Source organism: Lethenteron reissneri, chromosome 3, assembly GCF_015708825.2.
Source record: "Lethenteron reissneri isolate LAM-NWPU_2019-01 chromosome 3, ASM1570882v1, whole genome shotgun sequence".
Taxonomy (NCBI): Eukaryota; Metazoa; Chordata; class Hyperoartia; order Petromyzontiformes; family Petromyzontidae; genus Lethenteron; species Lethenteron reissneri.
In genome coordinates, this window is record NC_083781.1 from 14119908 (window position 1) to 14140489 (window position 20582).

The 20582-nt window shown below is 50.7% G+C and overlaps 1 protein-coding gene across 3 annotated transcripts in view; it reads left to right on the top strand.

The window, feature by feature from the left end:
- Window positions 1–20582, top strand: part of LOC133347229 (glutamate receptor ionotropic, NMDA 2C-like) — a 122460-nt gene that overhangs the window by 97154 nt on the left and 4724 nt on the right. For 2 of the 3 annotated variants that reach the window (XM_061559331.1, XM_061559339.1), the window contains exons 9-11: window positions 168–328; window positions 2881–3146; window positions 5603–5841. In XM_061559331.1, coding sequence (XP_061415315.1) covers window positions 168–328; window positions 2881–3146; window positions 5603–5841 — 666 coding nt within the window. The remainder of the gene's footprint in view (window positions 1–167; window positions 329–2880; window positions 3147–5602; window positions 5842–20582) is intronic. The other variant, XM_061559347.1, reaches the window with a different exon arrangement.

Consider the following 20582-nt stretch of genomic DNA (forward strand, 5'->3'; position numbering starts at 1 on the left):
CATCAGTTGTTTTGTTTATTGCGACAAAATAACCTAATTACCACACCAACACATTACTAATGTTACGATTGTATGTTGCTTGTTTGTGTATTATAAATTGTGGATCTCTGCGTGTGCTCTATTCATGTATCTGTGTCTTTGTTGTTTCTTGTTGGGTGTGGGATTAGTTCCAGAAGCCCAATGAGCAAAACACACCGCTTCGCTTTGGAACCGTTCCCAATGGAAGCACCGAGAGGAATATTCGGAACAATTATCCAGAAATGCACAACTACATGTCCCGCTACAACCAAAAATCAGTGGAGGATGCACTTGAGAGTCTCAAGACAGGGTAAGGCATAATCTGGGTTCTCTAATCCCTTATTCAATTGCAAAGGGGGGATTTAGCCAAATAAAATATTTATTTTCACCTTAACGCATTGCTTTTTAGTTGTTAATTGTATTCATTCGCGGCTCGCTTTTTTCTTTCAAAAATCCATATGCTTGCTGAAAACTATTGAATTCACTGAAGAGGCAGGCTTATTCACAACGCGTTGCTTTAGAATCTAATTGGAATCAAACTGATTTTTTTTGTACGAGCCGATTATAAAAAAAAACGTTCTGCCCATTTGCTATCGTTGCCATGCACCAGTGTCCACGTGCAAAGAGTGGGGACGGTGAACGCACAGCGGCGAGTGGCCACGCAGTCACCGTGGCTGCTGCCGCTGCTGTTGCTGCTGCTGCCGCTGCTGCTGCTGCTGTTGCTGCTGCTGCTGCTGCTGTTGCTGCTGCTGCTGCTGCTGTTGCTGCTGCTGCTGCTGCCGCTGCTGTTGCTGTTGCTGCTGCCGCTGCTGTTGCTGCTGTTGCTGTTGCTGCTGCTGCTGCTGTAGCTGCTGCTGCTGCTGCTGCTGTTGCTGCTGCTGCTGTTGCTCCTGCTGCTGCCGCTGCTGCTGCTGCTGCTGTAGCTGCTGCTGCTGCTGCTGTAGCTGCTGCTGCTGCTGCTGCCGCTGCTGCTGCTGCTGCTGTAGCTGCTGCTGCTGCTGTAGCTGCTGCTGCTGTAGCTGCTGCTGCTGTAGCTGCTGCTGCTGCTGCTGTAGCTGCTGCTGCTGCCGCTGCTGCTGCTGCTGTAGCTGCTGCTGCTGTAGCTGCCGCTGCTGATGCTGCTGCTGCTGCCGCTGCTGCCGCTGCCGCTGCTGTAGCTGCTGCCGCTGCCGCTGCTGTAGCTGCTGCTGCTGTAGCTGCTGCTCCTGCTGCTGCTGCCGCTGCTGCCGCTGCTGCTGCTGTAGCTGCTGCTGCTGTAGCTGCTGCTGCTCCTGCTGCTGCCGCTGCTGCTGCTGTAGCTGCTGCTGCTGCCGCTGCTCCTGCTGCTGCTGCTCCATGGGCCTTTGACGAGGCAGAATGCCGAGCAAATGCAGCCAGCACTTCCACAGTTTTAATCGCCATGGCCACCCAACTTAAACAACACAGATGAGTCAGACTAGTTATGTATATTGTAATTGTTCCTGCTGCAGAAGATATTTAGAGGTTAGTTAATTTGTAGCAGCAATTACATTATTTTCTGTGTCCCAATATATACTATCACATTGTTGATGTTTTGGCCAGCTTTTTTACACGATTCCTTTAAATGTCAATACTTCATTGGAGGGCCATCTTTAGTTAACTGTGCAATCTCAATTCTCCCCTCGTCGGTTAGAATTTCATGAAATATTTGTTGTATTTCTGATTCCAAATGGATAAAAACCTCCACGATCTCTCACTGCTCAAATGCCTCGTTCAAGCGTCGGCCAGTTGCTCGCCGTCAGCCCCCCAGTTCACGATTTGAGCTCACAGCGCTCAGCTGGTCGCTTGCGAGACGCCTTGACTTTGGAAAGGATAAAGGAGACATTCGATGGAGCCTCCTCGCAAGTGGACGGTGTCTCACCCAGGCCTGAGCTTAGCCTGAGGGCCCACACGTACATTTGAAACGGAGGTTTTAGAATAGAATAGTTTTAGAATAAAGTCGAGGGACACCGAAAAACACTGCACTGGGTAATGAAATTAATCAGATATTTATAACGTCAAAAAATTCATAGGACTAAGATTAATAGCAAACAGTTTTAAATTTGGCATCTTTCGTGGAATCCTATGAATGCATTATATCAGTCATGGCAAAAATAAGCCGACATTATTTGCCAAAATATGAATTGTTTTTCTGTTCATTACATCGATAATAACTTCATAAAACGGTGCCCCATCTGCGGTAATTGTTCTAATTTAGTGCAGGAATTGTCCTCTCCTATTACTTGTAGTTGCTGGTAGCTGAGTGCTCTCTGAATTAGGATTTGTTTTGGATGGTCGATTATCACACTGGGTGCTGTATTGGCTAATGCACCAGACTTGCAATCCAGCAGTGGGGCAGAATTCTTAATAAGTGCGCACGCCAATTAAGTAGATCGACAGGTCGCGTGCGGTGGGGTCAAGTGTCGGTACTCCCACCTCTCCCAAGACGTCTGTCCAGCGTGGTGGATGAGTAGACCAAAGTACCCTCGACTGGGGCAATCTAGAGCCCACTCGAGTGGAGACCCTTCTGCCAGCAGTGGCATTAGCCAGAAATTGCAGGACCGCGGCTTTACCTCTTTACCAAAGCGGTATTTACGTGGCAAGTCAGGGCGTGCCCTTTCTTGAATCAATATCGAGTCATACGCTCAGGGCACATTAATGGGTACTCTCTCTCGTGGAGACCCATCCGCCAGCCGTGGCCAGAGCAAGCAGTTGCAGGACCGCCCCTCCGTCTTCATTGTTTCTCAACTCCGATCGCCGATCTCGATCGAGTGAGGGATCTCCTTTTCGGGCGGTGTCCTGACGCCGCGTCTCTCATCCCCCCCCCCCCCCCGTCTCCTTCACTCGGCCGCGGCTGCGGGCCAGGAAACTGGACGCATTCATCTACGACGCCGCCGTCCTCAACTACATGGCGGGCAAGGACGAGGGCTGCAAGCTGGTGACCATCGGCAGCGGCAAGGTGTTCGCCACCTCGGGCTACGGCATCGGGCTGCAGAAGGCGTCCAAGTGGAAGAAGCACATTGACCTGGCCCTGCTTCAGTTCATGGGCGACGGTAACACAAGCGCAGTGCGGCAACGGCACATAGGGTTGCCACCTGGCCCGGTTTTCCCAGGATCGTCCTCTTGTCGAGGTAGATGTCCTGTGGAATCTGTCATTCTTCCCCGGACACTAACAGTCCCGGGTTTTTTTTGCCATTTGCATAATAATAATAATACTACACCACACAAGATGATACATTTGCCTGTAGTTCTTCCCTCTTCCAGTTTTGTGAGATATTCCTCTTCTTCTTCCCATGATATGTCCGTTCTTTTAGAACCTCAGAGGTGGCAACCCTAATGGCTCATGGCACGTGACAGTATCTCTTTGGATTCTGTCTCATTCAGAATTAGACCAATGTTTCTTATACAATGGAAGCCACAGTCGATTCCAGAAAATGTACAGGCGCGTTGAAGAAAACGTCATCGCAGATGATAAACTTACATTGAGAGGGATATTCATCCTCCTTCATCTGCAGCAGACCAGTGCCAATTCTTGGTTAGCGGCTGAGAAAGGCAACAAAGTCTGCCTCGGGGTTTCCAGTCTCAGGTGCTCACGCGTTGCAGCTGGATTACTTGAAAGTTGGAACACCAAGGCAACGCGTGGTGCTTGCGGCAGTGGTCACAATGATTCTCCTGCTGCTGCTGCTGCTCCTGCTGCTGCTGCACTGGTGCTGGGATACCAGAGCAGCAGATGGGCTGTGAGTGCTCGTCTGGTGGAGACAGTGCTGAGGGCAAAGCCACTGCCAGCACATTCCAGTTTCTCTCAGTGGGCCTCTTTGCGAGTTTATGATGCTCTGTGCGAGTTAATGGGTCTCTATGGGAGGCTATGAGTCTGTGCGAGTTAGTGGGTCTCTATGCAAGTCTATCATTCTCTATGCAAGTTAGTGGGTCTCTATGCAAGTCTATGATTTTCTGTGCGAGTTAGTGGGTCTCTATGCAAGTCTATCATTCTCTATGCAAGTTAGTGGGTCTCTATGCAAGTCTATGATTTTCTGTGCGAGTTAGTGGGTCTCTCTGCAAGTCTATCATTCTCTGTGCAAGTTAGTGAGTCTCTATGGAAGGCTATGAGTCTGTGCGAGTTAGTGGGTCTCTATGCAAGTCTATAATTATCTGTGCAAGTTAGTGCTATGGGTCTCGCTGATGAAAAGAGCAATGGTGACGAAGCCCACGACCAGCGCATTCAAGTTTCTCAATGAATCCACCTGCACACTTTATCACCTGAGACGAGAAAACCCAAAGCGAATTTTCTGCCTCCTCAACCTGGCAGAGATGTTGCAAATAAATCAACAAGGAAATTAATTCTTCGCATTGGAACTCACGAAATCTATCTCTATGCGAGTCACCCAAAGGCAGCAGCACCTGTTCGCAGGACGACCCACCACGGTAGCACACGTGTGATAGACACGTGTGATAGACACGGGGTTAGCAGTGCTGCAGCGGTCACTGCTCTGCACCAGGAACCCGAGTTTGATTTCCGGCCACAGCCAGCATCATTGGCGAGTGATGTCTGAGCCGGCCCTGGGCCGCCATGTCCCCGCACCTTCACCAACCAACGCCGACTGGTGTGGTGAAGTATGGTCAAACAATTTCTTCATCGTTGGCCATACGTGGGACACAAGAGCTTTAAATGATTCTGTTATGTGTGTGTAGATACGGAGTGCACCGCTAACACTGCGGGAGCTCTATGAGTGCCACTCACGTGTGCGATGAACAACTGGGAAATTAATTAGGGATAATTAATGCGCAGTCTCACAGCACGGTTCCAACCCTTGGAACAGACCCACAAGTGGCCCTCGTGCTGCGGAGTTCACGCGGCTCTTTCTTCGTGGGTGCGCATGCTCTTGCAATCAATTAGGTATTCATCGCGCGTTACATTCGTTAACACCACGAGGGTGGGTCCTTTATTAATGCCGCCTTCGACGAGGCCGGGGGTCTCGTGAATCATACTGCGTGTGCCAAGGGTTGTTCGGCGGACAATATAACGTTTAACCCCGTTGTTAACTTCTTGAACTAAACAGAGATTTCAGATGTTAATGATGTAGATGCGAACAAAATACATAACGATGACGTTGGAAGAACAGCCATCGCTGTGAACACTTTTTAGCAAAAAAATCAAAATATATACAAAATAGCTGTGGTTTAGTCCATTTTGACACCAAATATTCACAGAATTTGCCCTTCCACCAGTGCCTAAATCCGACTGAATGTGCTTATTCGTAGGTTGTACACAGCTCGTAATCAATACCAAAGTTCTGAAGTTTTGTGGCTGACTGATAAGCTGACTCACTATTGTAATCATGTAAATTATTGTAACATTGATGGTCCTAGAGTGCGCCTGCCGGAGGAAGGCGAGCGATGGAAGTAGCTCGTGTGCAGGCGCCAAGTGGATTGTTACATCGCAGGGATCGTGGTGGTGGCTTGGGAATGGGGCCTTCATCCAGCAGTGGATTTATCATGCCTGACGATGATGATTATGAGCGTGACAATAACGGTGATGAAACGGACCGATGGGCTCCATGCACTTTTGCGCTTTGCTCCGTTCGCGCAGACGAAATCGACGAGCTGGAGAACATCTGGCTGGCCGGCATCTGCAAGAAGGAGAAGAACGAGGTGATGAGCAGCAAGCTGGACGTGGACAACATGGCGGGCGTCTTCTACATGCTGGTGGTGGCCGTGGGCCTCAGCCTGCTGGTGTTTGGGGCCGAGCATCTGTTCTACCGCCGCTTTGGCCGCTCAAAGGCACGAGCCTCCTTCGAGACGCCACGCTTCCTGCTGGCCATCAGCCGGGTAAGGGGCACGACTTTTTAAACACCTTCTCCTCGGCTGACTGGGCGCGAGCGTTCCGAGCGTGGCAGAATCCGCGTGATCGGTGCGCAAGCTTCCTCCTCGCGCGACGTCGTTATCCGTGCCCGCCAAGCGAAACGTTTCCCATGGCTTGGACAATTTACTCGGAGTACTGCGGCGGTGAAGGCAGATGATCTCCCTTGCTCGACCCAGCCATGGGACGGCAATCATCTCCATCGGCGGCCCCAAAGTCCACGTGAGAAGTGTTACATTCCCGTGGTGTCGACTGATCTGTCTCGGCAGGAAAGTCACTATGGTGTCGAAGCGCTGCCAGCTGACTTGGATGTCAGACTGCTGAGCTCGTACCACTGGGATCCTGGCTCAAAATGCAGGGAGGCAACTGCTATTAAATCTGGTTCTCAAGTGTGGCGAGCTTATAGTCTCGTCGCAGTCACCAAAGGCTGCACAAAAATAAGCCTTACATTAAATTGTTTTTGCACTTATTATTGCTAAATACCAGCTCTTATAATTAAAATATCGATGTTATTGTCACGTGACGAAGATTACTCTCTGTGGCTGGGTGGGACAGCGCTGCCGCACGACCGCGTGGACCAGAGGTGACTAGAAGGGATCTCAGAGGTCGCGCTGCGATATCCACTCTGGTGGAGAGCTCTCTCACAACATGGGCTGCACCGCCACATGTTTGTTTCGTGGCATGATGCCAACAGCACAATCCAGATACAATTAGAGATACAAATTACATGAATAATAACATATTTAAATAAGATGGCATCTATTTGGACTGCAGCATGGGAAATATCCACGAAGAGAGGGCCTTCCATTGTTCGTGTTCCCATGATGCTGTGGGCATGTCAACATGCCTCACCTTTGCATGTATAATTTCACAACGTTCATGCAGCTGCAGCACCTAACCTACTGAATTTTAAATGCTGGCAGGATGCTACTATGCATTTAAAGTGCCTGTTTTAGCACACGTGACTTCTCTATCATTTGGATGTGTGATGCGATGAGTGATATAGTATATTTATATTTACAAGCCTGTCATTGGTCAAACCAACACTTTTTTTTCTGCCTCTGGTCCAAAGACTTAACAGACTGTTGGGGCAAATTCTGTTAGTGAACACCTATGAAGGCTGGCACAACACACACCCGGCCGCCTTTGTCTTCCCATTGCTGATGTTTACACATTGCACCAGGTACTCATTTAAGGCTCGGTCGACCTAGGGAAGGCCCTGGACCGGTTCAGATATTCGTCACTTTTGTTGGTCGTGAGCGGGAATCAAACTCGAGTTTCGGAGTTCAGAGCACAGCCACGCGACTGCTTTCTACTTCTCCCCCCCACACACCCCCTGACAACAGCAAGCCGTCATTCACCACTAAGTGGCGGTGACATCACCACGGCGCTTGTGCCAGGCTAGGTGCACTCCGAGGCCACGTAAAGTGTCGAAAGCTCGCTGGCAGGTCACGGAACAGACCCAGATGCCATGGGTTGGCTGACGTAGATGACTGGGAGATGCACCAGCGAGTGTACACGCTCCCCACGCACACACGCACACACGCACGTGCTCGGACTGTCACAGCTGTGCATGTCTGTGGTGGGGCGGTGGCAGATTGTCGCCAGTGTTCGATATTGGGAAGCCACGGTAGCTACAGTGTATGTAGTTCTAAATGTGGATTGAAAACTCATTTCTTCGTAACTGCTTTTTTGTGTTCAGTTTGTTGTTCTTCCCTCGCATCTCCGACTAGCACGGTTGGCCACGTACGGTGCGGAAGAAGTCCAGCGAACATTATTGAACCTCACATCCTCTGCTTGTATTTTCCGATATCGTGCTGTCGCTCCAATTGGAGTTTGTTTGTGGGAAAGGGGTTTGTGATGTCGGGTCTCTTCAGCGTCACAAGACCTCAACTCAAAGCAGCACTGGGGCTGCACTTGCAGAGGTGCTGGGCTTGCTCGGCAACACATCCGCTGTGCTGAACTAGTAGCGAATTGGCACGTTTTGTTCACGTGACAAACTCCTGACTAATTGGCTGCGTCGGGTTAGTGGCGGGTTTAACGACACATTTCTACTTACGCGATCTCACCCAAAAACCTCGATTAAGGGCTGTGCTCGTCTCACATTCGAGCCCCCCCGGAGCCAGTGGTAGACATTCCACATTCCTATGGCGGTTTTCTCCATAAGGTTGAGTGCCCCCCCCCCCCCCCCCCGCTCGATCGCGAGATGGACTTTGCACCTCGTTGTTACCTGGTGACAAGCATGGAACCTCGTGAACGAGCTCTGTGCAGGCACATGTGGAGGTCTAAGCAGGATACACAGAAGGCTTTTGTTGTTGAGAATATTGAAACTGCATTCCTCGCTTTGCCCGTAGGCTATGACAACAACAACAACAAAAGTTACATTTTCAGAAGGCTGCAGAAAAGGAGGACAAGAAGCAGCATGAATAGTGTATCACTGTGATGCCTAACGGTGTCACTTCTGAAATCAAAGCATCTTCCATCACCTTCAACTGTCATCACCACCTCATAGCCGTGGCAGCTCCAGTCTCGAGGTGGCTGGTAGGTGCATCGGCAGTGCAAACAGAATGCTGGTTCAGCCGCAAATTAACTGCAGCTGGATCGTGTGGGCCTGAGGGTACCATCGAGATTCTGCTCCCAAGAGACGTGGTTTGAGGCACGTCATGTCCAGTGGTTTCTCTCCAAGGCTCAAGGTGATGAAAGGACACGATGAGGTGTCAGCCTGACTCGATGGGAGCAATCTTCGGCCGTGTCAGATCCTCCTGGGTCAGTGACACTGACAGACCGGCAATGAATCCACGGTTCTATCCCGGGATTAGACCAGGCTCTCAAGTGCAGCAAGTTGATGGTTTCAGCCTGGTCGCCAAAGGCTGCACCAAGACACCCACAGTAGACATGCGATTTTTATTCGGGCCGGCCCTGAGGGATGAATTTCCATGGAATAAAGCAGAAAGAAGGGCACATAAAGCATCTTAAGGTCACCCTGGTCTGTGAGGTAATGCCGCCACACCTTCTGTCTGCTCGATCCCATCGGTGAAAAGTTGGCACTTAACCTTTAAGGCAAGCTTATCGAGCCTCCCACCATCTGGCATCAGCCCTTCTCCTTAGTCATCGACCTCTGGATGCTGATTCCAATTGCCTGCCTCAGTAACATGCGTGTGCCACCCCACAGACGCGTGTGCCACCCAATGTAACCTGCTCTTCCTGATCACACTCCCTCGCCACGTTCCATTACAAACTTCCAATTTGCTTACCCTATCCTTTCCATGAGAGGTACCTGAAGTCACCTACTCTCAGGCGTGCCGTGCACGCGTTCCAGTCGCGATTCACGGGACGATCATCTCGCCCCGTGCCGAGGCTTCGATGCCGCGGCTCGGCATCCAGCGAAAATGAAATTTATAAATAAATCAAGGATCCATCACCGTTACACGCTGTCACATCCTTGCCAAGTTGCTCTTTGCTCTCTCATTAAAGAGGCAGGCTGTTGCCGGCCGTGGCTCGCGATCCAGACTACGGCCCACACCGCAATGATAACTTTTATCTGTTTACGTCAAGTCAGCACTTTAAATCCCAAGGCAGTAATGCCTGGCGCATTCTAAAACGTTCTTTATTGATTTCAATTACGTTGTTTCTCTCCGCAAATTACTTTCAAGGTATAAAACATTTATTGGGGATTAAGAAAAAGATAATCCATGTCTTTTTATGGGTGGTGTTTCGAAAGTAATCGTAGGTTTTAGAAAGAAAAAAAAAGATTATGAATGTGTGGTGCAATGTATCGAAAAAGTTAGATAACGTTCTAATAATAATCCCTGCACAATGTGTACATAAACTATTCTGCCAGGACGTAGAATGTGTCAGTCGCGGCCACTAGGCTATGAATTAACATCACAGTCAGGGGGCGACTCTGCCCATCACCTCCCACAAGATTCATCAAACGAGTACTGATTAGTGACAGATCACTTGGCGCATCAGCAGCGGTGCACAAGCACAAACAACAACAACAAACACGCGCAGACATGCGTCAGCAACAACAACACTGTGGCCTGACAAGGGAAGACAAGAAATCGGCAACGTTCCAGGCAATGGACCTTCCTTTAATTGCGATGAAAAGTCAACGATAGTAGTCCTTATCAGAGGGTATCTCTCCACTCTGGGAATATAAAACTTCCACTGCTAAGCTCGAGACGACACCTACCTCTTGTTCATGTGAGCAGTGGGACACTTAAGAATAATAGTACCAACTCTTTACGGACGTGATAAACAGTGAAAGAATCTAGGAGTCTCAAGATTATATTTTAAGGTAATATTTGGGCCAACACTACTTGAGCATATTGGCACAAGGGGGAAAGTGCAAACAAGTGACGAAATGTTCAGTGGACACCTACGGCCGATCTGCCCATGGATCGTGATGATGATGTTTGGTGGAAATTCCGAGCGTTTGGCTTCATGTGGGAAGGAACCCAGAAAACCCGGAGAAGACCAACCGTGCATGTGCGGGGGCAACACTCGACGCTGGCCATTCCTGGCCACCTCACAGCCCCACAAGTGGCAAGCCACGGCCGTCTCCCATCCAAATACGAACCAGACTCATCCTGCTGCGCTTATGCATATACGACAAGATTAGGTGAATTGTGGGTAATCTGATTGGAGGCTTAGATTTGAAACTTGAGAGGCTGACTCTCAAAACTGGTGCCATTTGTGCACGGAGTATGGATTTGGGCGAAGCGCTTCGCAAATTGGTTAATTTCGTTCAAGTTGACAATTCGTTTCGCAAACGATTTGATACATTTCGCGACGCTGTATCGCGAAGAAGCAGCCGCCCCGTCGCTAATCCACCGCATCGTTCATTGCATCCGTCCCCTCTGCCCTGCGAGCGCACGCGTCGAGGTGGCTGCTGGGAAGCGAGCGGCACTTCGGTGGCGGCTCGAAGTGCTCACTCCGTGTGACGCGGCTCGAAGTGCCCAGTCCGTGTGACGCGGCTCGAAGTGCCCAGTCCGTGTGACGCGGCTTGAAGTGCCCACTCCGTGTGACGCGGCTCGAAGTGCTCACTCCGTGTGACGCGGCTCGAAGTGCCCAGTCCGTGTGACGCGGCTCGAAGTGCCCAGTCCGTGTGACGCGGCTCGAAGTGCTCACTCCGTGTGACGCGGCTCGAAGTGCCCAGTCCGTGTGACGCGGCTCGAAGTGCCCAGTCCGTGTGACGCGGCTCGAAGTGCCCAGTCCGTGTGACGCGGCTTGAAGTGCCCACTCCGTGTGACGCGGCTCGAAGTGCTCACTCCGTGTGACGCGGCTCGAAGTGCCCAGTCCGTGTGACGCGGCTCGAAGTGCCCAGTCCGTGTGACGCGGCTCGAAGTGCTCACTCCGTGTGACGCGGCTCGAAGTGCCCAGTCCGTGTGACGCGGCTCGAAGTGCCCACTCCGTGTGACGCGGCTCGAAGTGCTCACTCCGTGTGACGCGGCTCGAAGTGCTCACTCCGTGTGACGCGGCTCGAAGTGCCCAGTCCGTGTGACGCGGCTTGAAGTGCCCACTCCGTGTGACGCGGCTCGAAGTGCCCAGTCCGTGTGACGCGGCTCGAAGTGCTCACTCCGTGTGACGCGGCTCGAAGTGCCCAGTCCGTGTGACGCGGCTCGAAGTGCTCACTCCGTGTGACGCGGCTCGAAGTGCTCACTCCGTGTGACGCGGCTCGAAGTGCCCAGTCCGTGTGACGCGGCTTGAAGTGCCCACTCCGTGTGACGCGGCTCGAAGTGCTCACTCCGTGTGACGCGGCTCGAAGTGCCCAGTCCGTGTGACGCGGCTCGAAGTGCCCAGTCCGTGTGACGCGGCTTGAAGTGCCCAGTCCGTGTGACGCGGCTTGAAGTGCCCAGTCCGTGTGACGCGGCTTGAAGTGCTCACTCCGTGTGACGCGGCTCGAAGTGCCCACTCCGTGTGACGCGGCTCGAAGTGCCCAGTCCGTGTGACGCGGCTTGAAGTGCCCAGTCCGTGTGACGCGGCTTGAAGTGCTCACTCCGTGTGACGCGGCTTGAAGTGCTCACTCCGTGTGACGCGGCTCGAAGTGCCCACTCCGTGTGACGCGGCTCGAAGTGCTCACTCCGTGTGACGCGGCTCGAAGTGCCCAGTCCGTGTGACGCGGCTCGAAGTGCTCACTCCGTGTGACGCGGCTCGAAGTGCCCAGTCCGTGTGACGCGGCTTGAAGTGCCCACTCCGTGTGACGCGGCTCGAAGTGCCCAGTCCGTGTGACGCGGCTCGAAGTGCCCAGTCCGTGTGACGCGGCTCGAAGTGCTCACTCCGTGTGACGCGGCTCGAAGTGCCCAGTCCGTGTGACGCGGCTCGAAGTGCCCAGTCCGTGTGACGCGGCTCGAAGTGCTCACTCCGTGTGACGCGGCTCGAAGTGCCCAGTCCGTGTGACGCGGCTCGAGTGCCCAGTCCGTGTGACGCGGCTTGAAGTGCCCACTCCGTGTGACGCGGCTCGAAGTGCTCACTCCGTGTGACGCGGCTCGAAGTGCCCAGTCCGTGTGACGCGGCTCGAAGTGCCCAGTCCGTGTGACGCGGCTCGAAGTGCTCACTCCGTGTGACGCGGTCCGAAGTGCCCACTCCGTGTGACGCGGCTCGAAGTGCTCACTCCGTGTGACGCGGCTTGAAGTGCCCAGTCCGTGTGACGCGGCTCGAAGTGCTCACTCCGTGTGACGCGGCTCGAAGTGCTCACTCCGTGTGACGCGGCTCGAAGTGCCCACTCCGTGTGACGCGGCTCGAAGTGCTCACTCCGTGTGACGCGGCTCGAAGTGCTCACTCCGTGTGACGCGGCTCGAAGTGCTCACTCCGTGTGACGTGGCTCGAAGTGCTCACTCCGTGTGACGCGGCTCGAAGTGCTCACTCCGTGTGACGCGGCTTGAAGTGCTCACTTCGTGTGACGCGGCTCGAAGTGCTCACTCCGTGTGACGTGGCTCGAAGTGCTCACTCCGTGTGACGCGGCTCGAAGTGCTCACTCCGTGTGACGCGGCTCGAAGTGCTCACTCTGTGTGACGCGGCTCGAAGTGCTCACTCCGTGTGACGTGGCTCGAAGTGCTCACTCCGTGTGACGCGGCTCGAAGTGCTCACTCCGTGTGACGCGGCTCGAAGTGCTCACTCCGTGTGACGCGGCTCGAAGTGCTCACTCCGTGTGACGCGGCTCGAAGTGCTCACTCCGTGTGACGCGGCTCGGCGTTGGCACGGCGTGAGCGCTTCGTGCACCCTCCTTGTCACAGCGGCATCGCGACTTCTCTCCCCACCCCCTCCCCTCCCCCCAGTAATAATGCGTGCCTCTTTTTGTTGTTGTGAGCGTAATTAATTCATCGACGGCGCTGACTGACTTGTACCTAAACAGCGCTCTCTCATCGTGACAGACTGCCTCGTGTTTTTATCGTGCCTTGCGTCGCCTGGCGTGCGGGGCTTTGTTTTGACGGGTAATTGAGAGTGCACAATAGGGCCGTTATGTGGCTGCATGTATTGCAAATGACTGCAGGAAGCCTCATGACATCCTACGTCGTGAGCAGACAACAACAACAACGACGGCTTTAATCACGCCGGCGATACCATAGTTTTGTTCACTCCCCATCCGGCCTGCTTTGCCCAGTTAAATGATCGTGTTTGTTACATACAATTTAATACATTCTTCAATCATTTAATTTATATCTGGATTCACAGAGGGGAAACCCTGCTGAGCTGCGGTCATCTCCTTCGCAGGCGATACCCGCGTAATTACGGACAAAAACAGGGGGCTATCAGGAATAATTTCCTCTGTAATTTGGTTTCACTTTCTTTTAAATTGTGGGATTTGAGTAAACATGCTGGCATCCCCATGCAGATCACCGCGGTGGCTCTCGGGGTGTTTGAAATCTGCTTTCACAGAAGCGACGGTGTAGTTGTGAAGGTCCCCTTGTTTTACCGGCCAGTGGTTCAGCATTCATGTTGCGATCTTCGCCAGGACCCGGGACCCTCTCCCCCCCTGCCCCCCCCGCCACCCTCACCCCCCCCCCCCCCCACCTCGGGAAAGCGAATGATCCAAGAAACGATGGCCGAATTCTGTGAGCTCACTTTCTACAAATCCCAGTCTCAAATGGACATGCTCAATAAATAAAATAACTGGTCAGTGCTGGGATCGTGTCTGCTGGACCCATGCACGCCAGCTGCTGCTGCTGCTGTGTGAGCGGCAGTGCGGTGGTGGTGTGCCCACCGCGCTCTGAAGCTGGCGGGCCGAGTTCCATTCCCGTGCATGATCAACAACAATGGTGCTAGGCCTCCTCTCAGCCTTCGATGAGTTCAATCAGTTCCTGGTGCGGCGTGTACACATCAGGGCTTAAGGGACACAGGCGGCCGGGCGTGGTGTTGGCCACCAACCCTATCGTGTGCCATGCAAGGTCTTCATAGGTGCTACTCACTAACAGCACTTGCCCCAACAGTCTGTTGAGGCTATACTGGGATCTTTGTCTGTGTCTTTGCACGTCAAATTGTTATATGGGCGATTTTTTTGTTATAGAATACATGGAGAAGTGTTTATTTTTATTTTGAATAGCTGAAACTAAGCGATAACTTTACCTCCAATAGACATTGGCTTCAGATGTATCCATCGCATTAGCGTCTCACATTAAATATGAAATTCCTGTTGCGTATTTCCACTGCTCGAAGAAACAGAAGTACAAAGGAAAGGCTTCGACAATTAAGTATAAATTAGAAAGATGGCAACAGTGAAAAAACCATCAAAAATGTTCTTTCAAAATTTAAACTTTTATTTTACATTTTGGTTCTTGTAAATATGAAAGTAAAAATAATATACTAATTTTAAAGTAATATGCGAGCATTAAGGAGTATACTTTTAGACCTTCTGAGTGACCAGGCTTCAAAATGTTTTACTGGTAGGAACCTCCTGGTTACACCAGCCCACAGGGGATTATTGTGTCCGTCGTGCAGGGAGGGGCTGGGTGGGGAGGGAGGGGCTGGGTGGGGAGGGGAGGGTGGGGAGGGGCTGGGTGGGGAGGGGAGGGTGGGGAGGGGCTGGGTGGGGAGGGGCTGGGTAAGGAGGGGCTAGTCACCCCGTGGTGCCCTTATAAAACTCAACGTTTAAGCTACTCACGCCGGCTTGTGCCCTGCCCTCACAGTCGGGCATATTTGCGGAATACACCACGCCGCCGTTGACTCTGTCCATTGACCGAGCAACCCAACGTTCCTACCAGCTCCCTCCGCAGGAATGTGTTAATTAACAACGGTATGAAAGTAACATGAACAATGCACAAGTCCTTGTCAATCCACTGCTGGATGAAATGCTCACCATACCGTGTGGGCCATGTGGGCTGTGCGCGACCGTGCTGTTTGGTGAAGGGGTGAGCAGGAGGAGGAGGAGGAGGACTGATGCAGATATCACGTGCCACTGATGTTAGCCGTGGCCAGGGAACCAGACTCACATTGCCGGCTGCATGGCATGGTGTGCTAACCACTGCACTACCACTCTACGCCATAACTGGGATAAAACATATAATATAAATTTTCACAGCATTAAAAACGATTAAATAATTGTCATATCCTTTCCCTCAGATTGGCAGCAAAATGGGCAACTTTGCCTCGTTTCACGTTGCGTGCATGTTTAACCTGCTGTCATTCTGATTGCCATCACATTCCCGCGTCACTTTTAATATCTGGGATTTATAGCCACTGTTGCAAAGCTTTAAATAAGTTTCACCTCACCTTTTAAGCCGAGGATATTACAGCACAATTAATCTACCATCTGTCAAACGTCGATCAAGGAAACGCAACAGGGTTCCGAGCGTTAATCCATCCCGGAATGGGTCTTTCTGCCTCTACGACAATTATTTTTAGATGATGCATGAAGTACTGGCGATTCATGGCTGCGGGCTTAGGAAGTAATAAAGTCCGCCTCGGGTTTTCGCCGTCCCAGGCACTAACGTGCGCAGGTGAACTCATTGATAGTTGGAGCACAGAGGCAGTCCTCCCACTGGGAGTCTGCGTCAGTTGCGAGCGCCCGTCGTGTGGAGGAAGCGTCGATGATGAAGCCGCAGCCAGCGCATTCATGGTTCATGGATCCACCTTGCATGCGTCACCTGGAACACCCGAGGTGGCCTCTGCAACCTTTTCAACCTGGAGCCACCAAAAAGCGCTGGTATCAAGGCACACGTTCATATGGACCAAAGTATCATGTCTGAATGATGGGGCAGTGGCACAGTGGTTTGAATTACTGTGCTATGCGCCCGGGTGGCCCGAGTTTTATTCCTGGCCATGGCGAACAGTAGAGAAGTGATACCTGAACTGGTCCAAATGCTGGGGATATCTTCAGGGACTGAATTGGTGTGAAACGTCGGACATCATTCCAAAGAACACGCGGTGTGACTCGTAGACACTGCGGAGGGCTGTACGACGCAGCACGAAAATTAGCTCATTATTCATTGCATTCAATTAATTCTCAATGATCAAATCATTACGTTTCATGGGTGTGTATGTATCACGATGTACACAACAATGGTGCCAGATCTCTGCTGGCTCACGAGAGTGAAGTAAAAGTTACGCACAGATCGAATCCGGGTGGTTGTCGACATTTAGTTTTGCTTGTCCCCGATGAGAACGTCACGTTTGGTGGCGTTGCCGTAGAGGCAGAGAAAATTGAGCTGTCAAATGGAAATGTTTTATTAGGCAATAATTACTGAGGACAACCAAATTATTGGTGTAGAAGGCAGATAAAACAGCGAGGATATATATTATGGAGGATATATATGTTTCAAATGAAATACGAGGTGTGTAGTGGAGATAAATATAACAAATCAAAAAACTTTGAGCCGTGCAGTGAAAAAAGTTGTTTAATTTTCCCATACAACTAACATGCAGCATGTATGAATGCTAATGCTGAAATGTAAACATTATTAACAAAGGAATACATTCGCAACACGTCTGCCGCAATGTAAAATACTGCAAACAACACCCTCCCATTGGCTGTCGTCTCACAGTGGTGTAGCGGTCAGCACTCTCCCATTGGCTGTCGTCTCAGTGGTGTAGTGGTCAGCACCCTCCCATTGGCTGTCGTCTCAGTGGTGTAGTGGTCAGCACCCTCCCTCCCATTGGCTGTCGTCTCAGTGGTGTAGCGGTCAACACCCTCCCATTGGCTGTCGTCTCAGTGGTGTAGCGGTCAGCACCCTCCCATTGGCTGTCGTCTCAGTGGTGTAGCGGTCAGCACCCTCCCATTGGCTGTCGTCTCAGTGGTGTAATGATCAGCACCCTCCCTCCCATTGGCTGTCGTCTCAGTGGTGTAGTGGTCAGCACCCTCCCATTGGCTGTCGTCTCAGTGGTGTAGCGGTCAGCACCGTCCCCATTGGCTGTCGTCTCAGTGGTGTAGCGGTCAGCACCCTCCCATTGGCTGTTGTCTCAGTGGTGTAGCGGTCAGCACCCTCCCATTGGCTGTCGTCTCAGTGGTGTAGTGGTCAGCACCCTCCCATTGGCTGTCGTCTCAGTGGTGTAGCGGTCAGCACTCTCCCATTGGCTGTCGTCTCAGTGGTGTAGTGGTCAGCACTCCGCACTCGCAACCCCGAGGTCGCCGGTTCGAGCCCCTGGTGTGGCGGTTGCAACAACCGACAAGTTTATTACCCCCCAACTCCCCCCGCCTCTGTCCACAGTTAGTCGATCGGCAGGTCTCATGCAGGCTGTGCCAGCATGGATGAGTAGGCCAAAATTCCCTCAAGAAGGGGGGCCCTCTCTAACGTTTTAGTGGAGGCCCTTCCACCATCAGTGGTGTGAGCAGGAAATTGGAGGGCTGCACCTTTGCCACCATGCCAACAACCGCTGAGGAGGATCGGATGGAGAAGCAAGCGAATTAATTGGGCAGGGTATGACTACAATGATTGCAGATGAAGAAAGTAAAGAAACGTTATAACACAATCGTTAAACTATCATTTGAAGTGAAATTTATTTATAGTTCAACGTGGCACATGATATGAATTCAAATGTATAATCATGAAGTCAATTTCTCAATTAAAAAGTTTCGATTGAAATTGTCGAGCTCTATATATCTTGCCCATAGCTTGGGAAGGTCTTTATTCAGCAGTGGATAGATCATGGCTGCTGGTGGTGGTGATCACATGAAGGTATCTGATGCACTTTAAATAACTGCAATGGTGCAAAATTTGCTTAAGTTTTAAGCATTTTTTAATTCAGTTTTACATATAAATTGTCTCCCATGTATAAATGCTAAAGTTTGGAGGATATGTTTGGTTTACTGAAAATGGGAATTTTGCGTTTGTTTGGTAGGTATGTGAGCTCTTCAAAAATGTATTTAAATGAGCAGCTGAAGCGTTCAAAAGATATAGTTCTTGTCTGTAGTCTGCATTTGCATTACAAAACAGTCCGTGCACTTTGCATAATAACTCTGCTATGGTACGTAATTAACAGTGTTCTAAAATGGCTGCTGTACCGTAAACAATATTTGTTAATGATTTTACAATCTGATTATTATATTATTTTACTTTGGCGTATAATTCAGAGGGGAATGACGAGATGAACATTTTACAAATTCATTTCAACTTCCTTCAGATCCAAGATAAACATTATGCATGAATAAACAAAATATCAGCGGCGGTGTTAATAGTGGTGCATAAGCAAACGTGAGCATATGCAAAATACAAATCATTCTCAGCTATTTGTTGATGCATTGCTTGATGATGGTCTCCCCACACCGTGCCAGTCGTGGGAGCTGCCTGGACCATACTTCATCATGCTGGTCTTAACAGGACCAGTTACGATAAAACAACACTAACGTTAACCATGTTCAGGAATCAAACACAGGCCACCAAGATCACATCGCGGTGTGCTAATCACTTGTGCCACTGATCCTGCCTGTCAAGTCCATGATTTGTTGACCGTTATGTTCCACATTTGATATTGTTAAAAGATAAGTAACACCGGCGTTGTCTGAATTACGTTTATCAGGGTCAAGGGAATTAGGAGGTTATGGAATAATAGGATACACCTCTTGACTGCAGATTAAACATTTTTGTGTGAATTTTAAGTCGGCTTAACAAAAGCAATTGCAGTTAGCAATGTACCACTGTGTCAGAGAACAGTCCCAGAACATGACATCACAGAACTATTGTTGATGTTGCATCAGTAGACCTCTTCACCCACGCTTAGGACACATGTTAATGCCCCTTAGAGATATTTGCAAACAAGCACTGTCAAGCGAGAAACCGCTTGCTTTCATGAGCCTCATTGAGGCAGGCTTTGAGCGTCAGCTCAAAAAAGCAAGGCCGTTCATCGACGTCTCCTCAGCATAAGATACCAAACGGCGAAAGGGTCTCCTGCAAAAGCTTGCGACAGCTGTGCCTTGCTGCCCGATAACAGACTCATCGCAGAAACGCTGGGCGATCGATGGTTCACCGGTCACGTTGGTGAAGCTGCCAGAAGCCCACGAAGATTGAACAATGAACTAGCCAGCATCCAACGTGAGGCTGCGACGACCCGGGAGTACGGAGATATTATGGACAACATCGCTTGGCTGCACCAACAACACCTAAAAGAACCCTCACGCCATCGGCTGAAATCCAGGAAACCTTTCTGGATGCGCGCCTCCGATCTAGCAGCCGGAAAAAAATAACCATCGGCACTCGCTGGACAGGATCGTGAAAGCAGCGGGCCTCTTTCTTCCACCAACACCGCGGAGCTGGCTAACCCGTGCTGCTCGAACGCAACATGGGAGAAGCATGTCCACCTTTCACAAATGGAAGGTCAAATAATTCCCAAGCCATGACGAGTGAATTTCGAACCTCCAAACGCACCACCGACGAACGCCCCATCCATGCACATCCTGGCGCTGTCGCTGCGATCCACACAGGGTCCACAGCCTCCTTGGATGAGTTGAAAAAACTTAGTATTCAACTCGAACACGCTTCGACCCTGCCATACGAAATAAGAAGTGAAACCCCAAATTGAATGTAATGGGTTTTTGTCATCATGTGTGACCGCATCTATCTTTATCCCTGAAGAGCAAGAGGGCACCAAGGAAACTGATTGACAATCAATGAGTGGAGCAATCTCGAAACAGAAGAATTATTTGGAAGCGCAAAGGACATAAAACTCGGGGAATCCATCACTGCTGACCACTTACCAAGAATAGCCATTGCGATTAATCTAAACCTGGGCTGCGACCATGAAATCGCTACACTTGAGTACGTGCTTTAATCACGGGAGCTGAAACTGGTTTTGAACCCAGAACCTGAGCACTGCCGACTGACTTCTTTGATCTCTGAGCCAGTCGGCCAACTCCACGATTACGATTATTTTACATTCACGAATACATTTAGCAAGTTATGAGCATTGAAGCGTCAGTTTACATCTGGTAGTACAACCAAACAATGTAGCTCGTGACTATCGTGAACGCGTGCACGCTTGACGACAAGTGCAACCTTGTTTGCGTGGCAAAGGGCAGTCTATAATAAAGGGGCGATCCAAATGAAAACAGCACTTACGGTAATGCCCCTGCAGCTGCGATACAGACAGACTTGCTTCTGGGCCCAGTCGCAGAGCGTTATCACTGACGATATCAGATGAACTTAAAAAAAAAGTTATTCATTCACATTTTACAAAAATGTGCAGTTTTCAAGGCGACAATGCCTTTTTTTATTATCCAAATTTAACCCGAGAGATAAATAATCAGGGCGGCAATCGACACTATTGTGATCTGCCACTA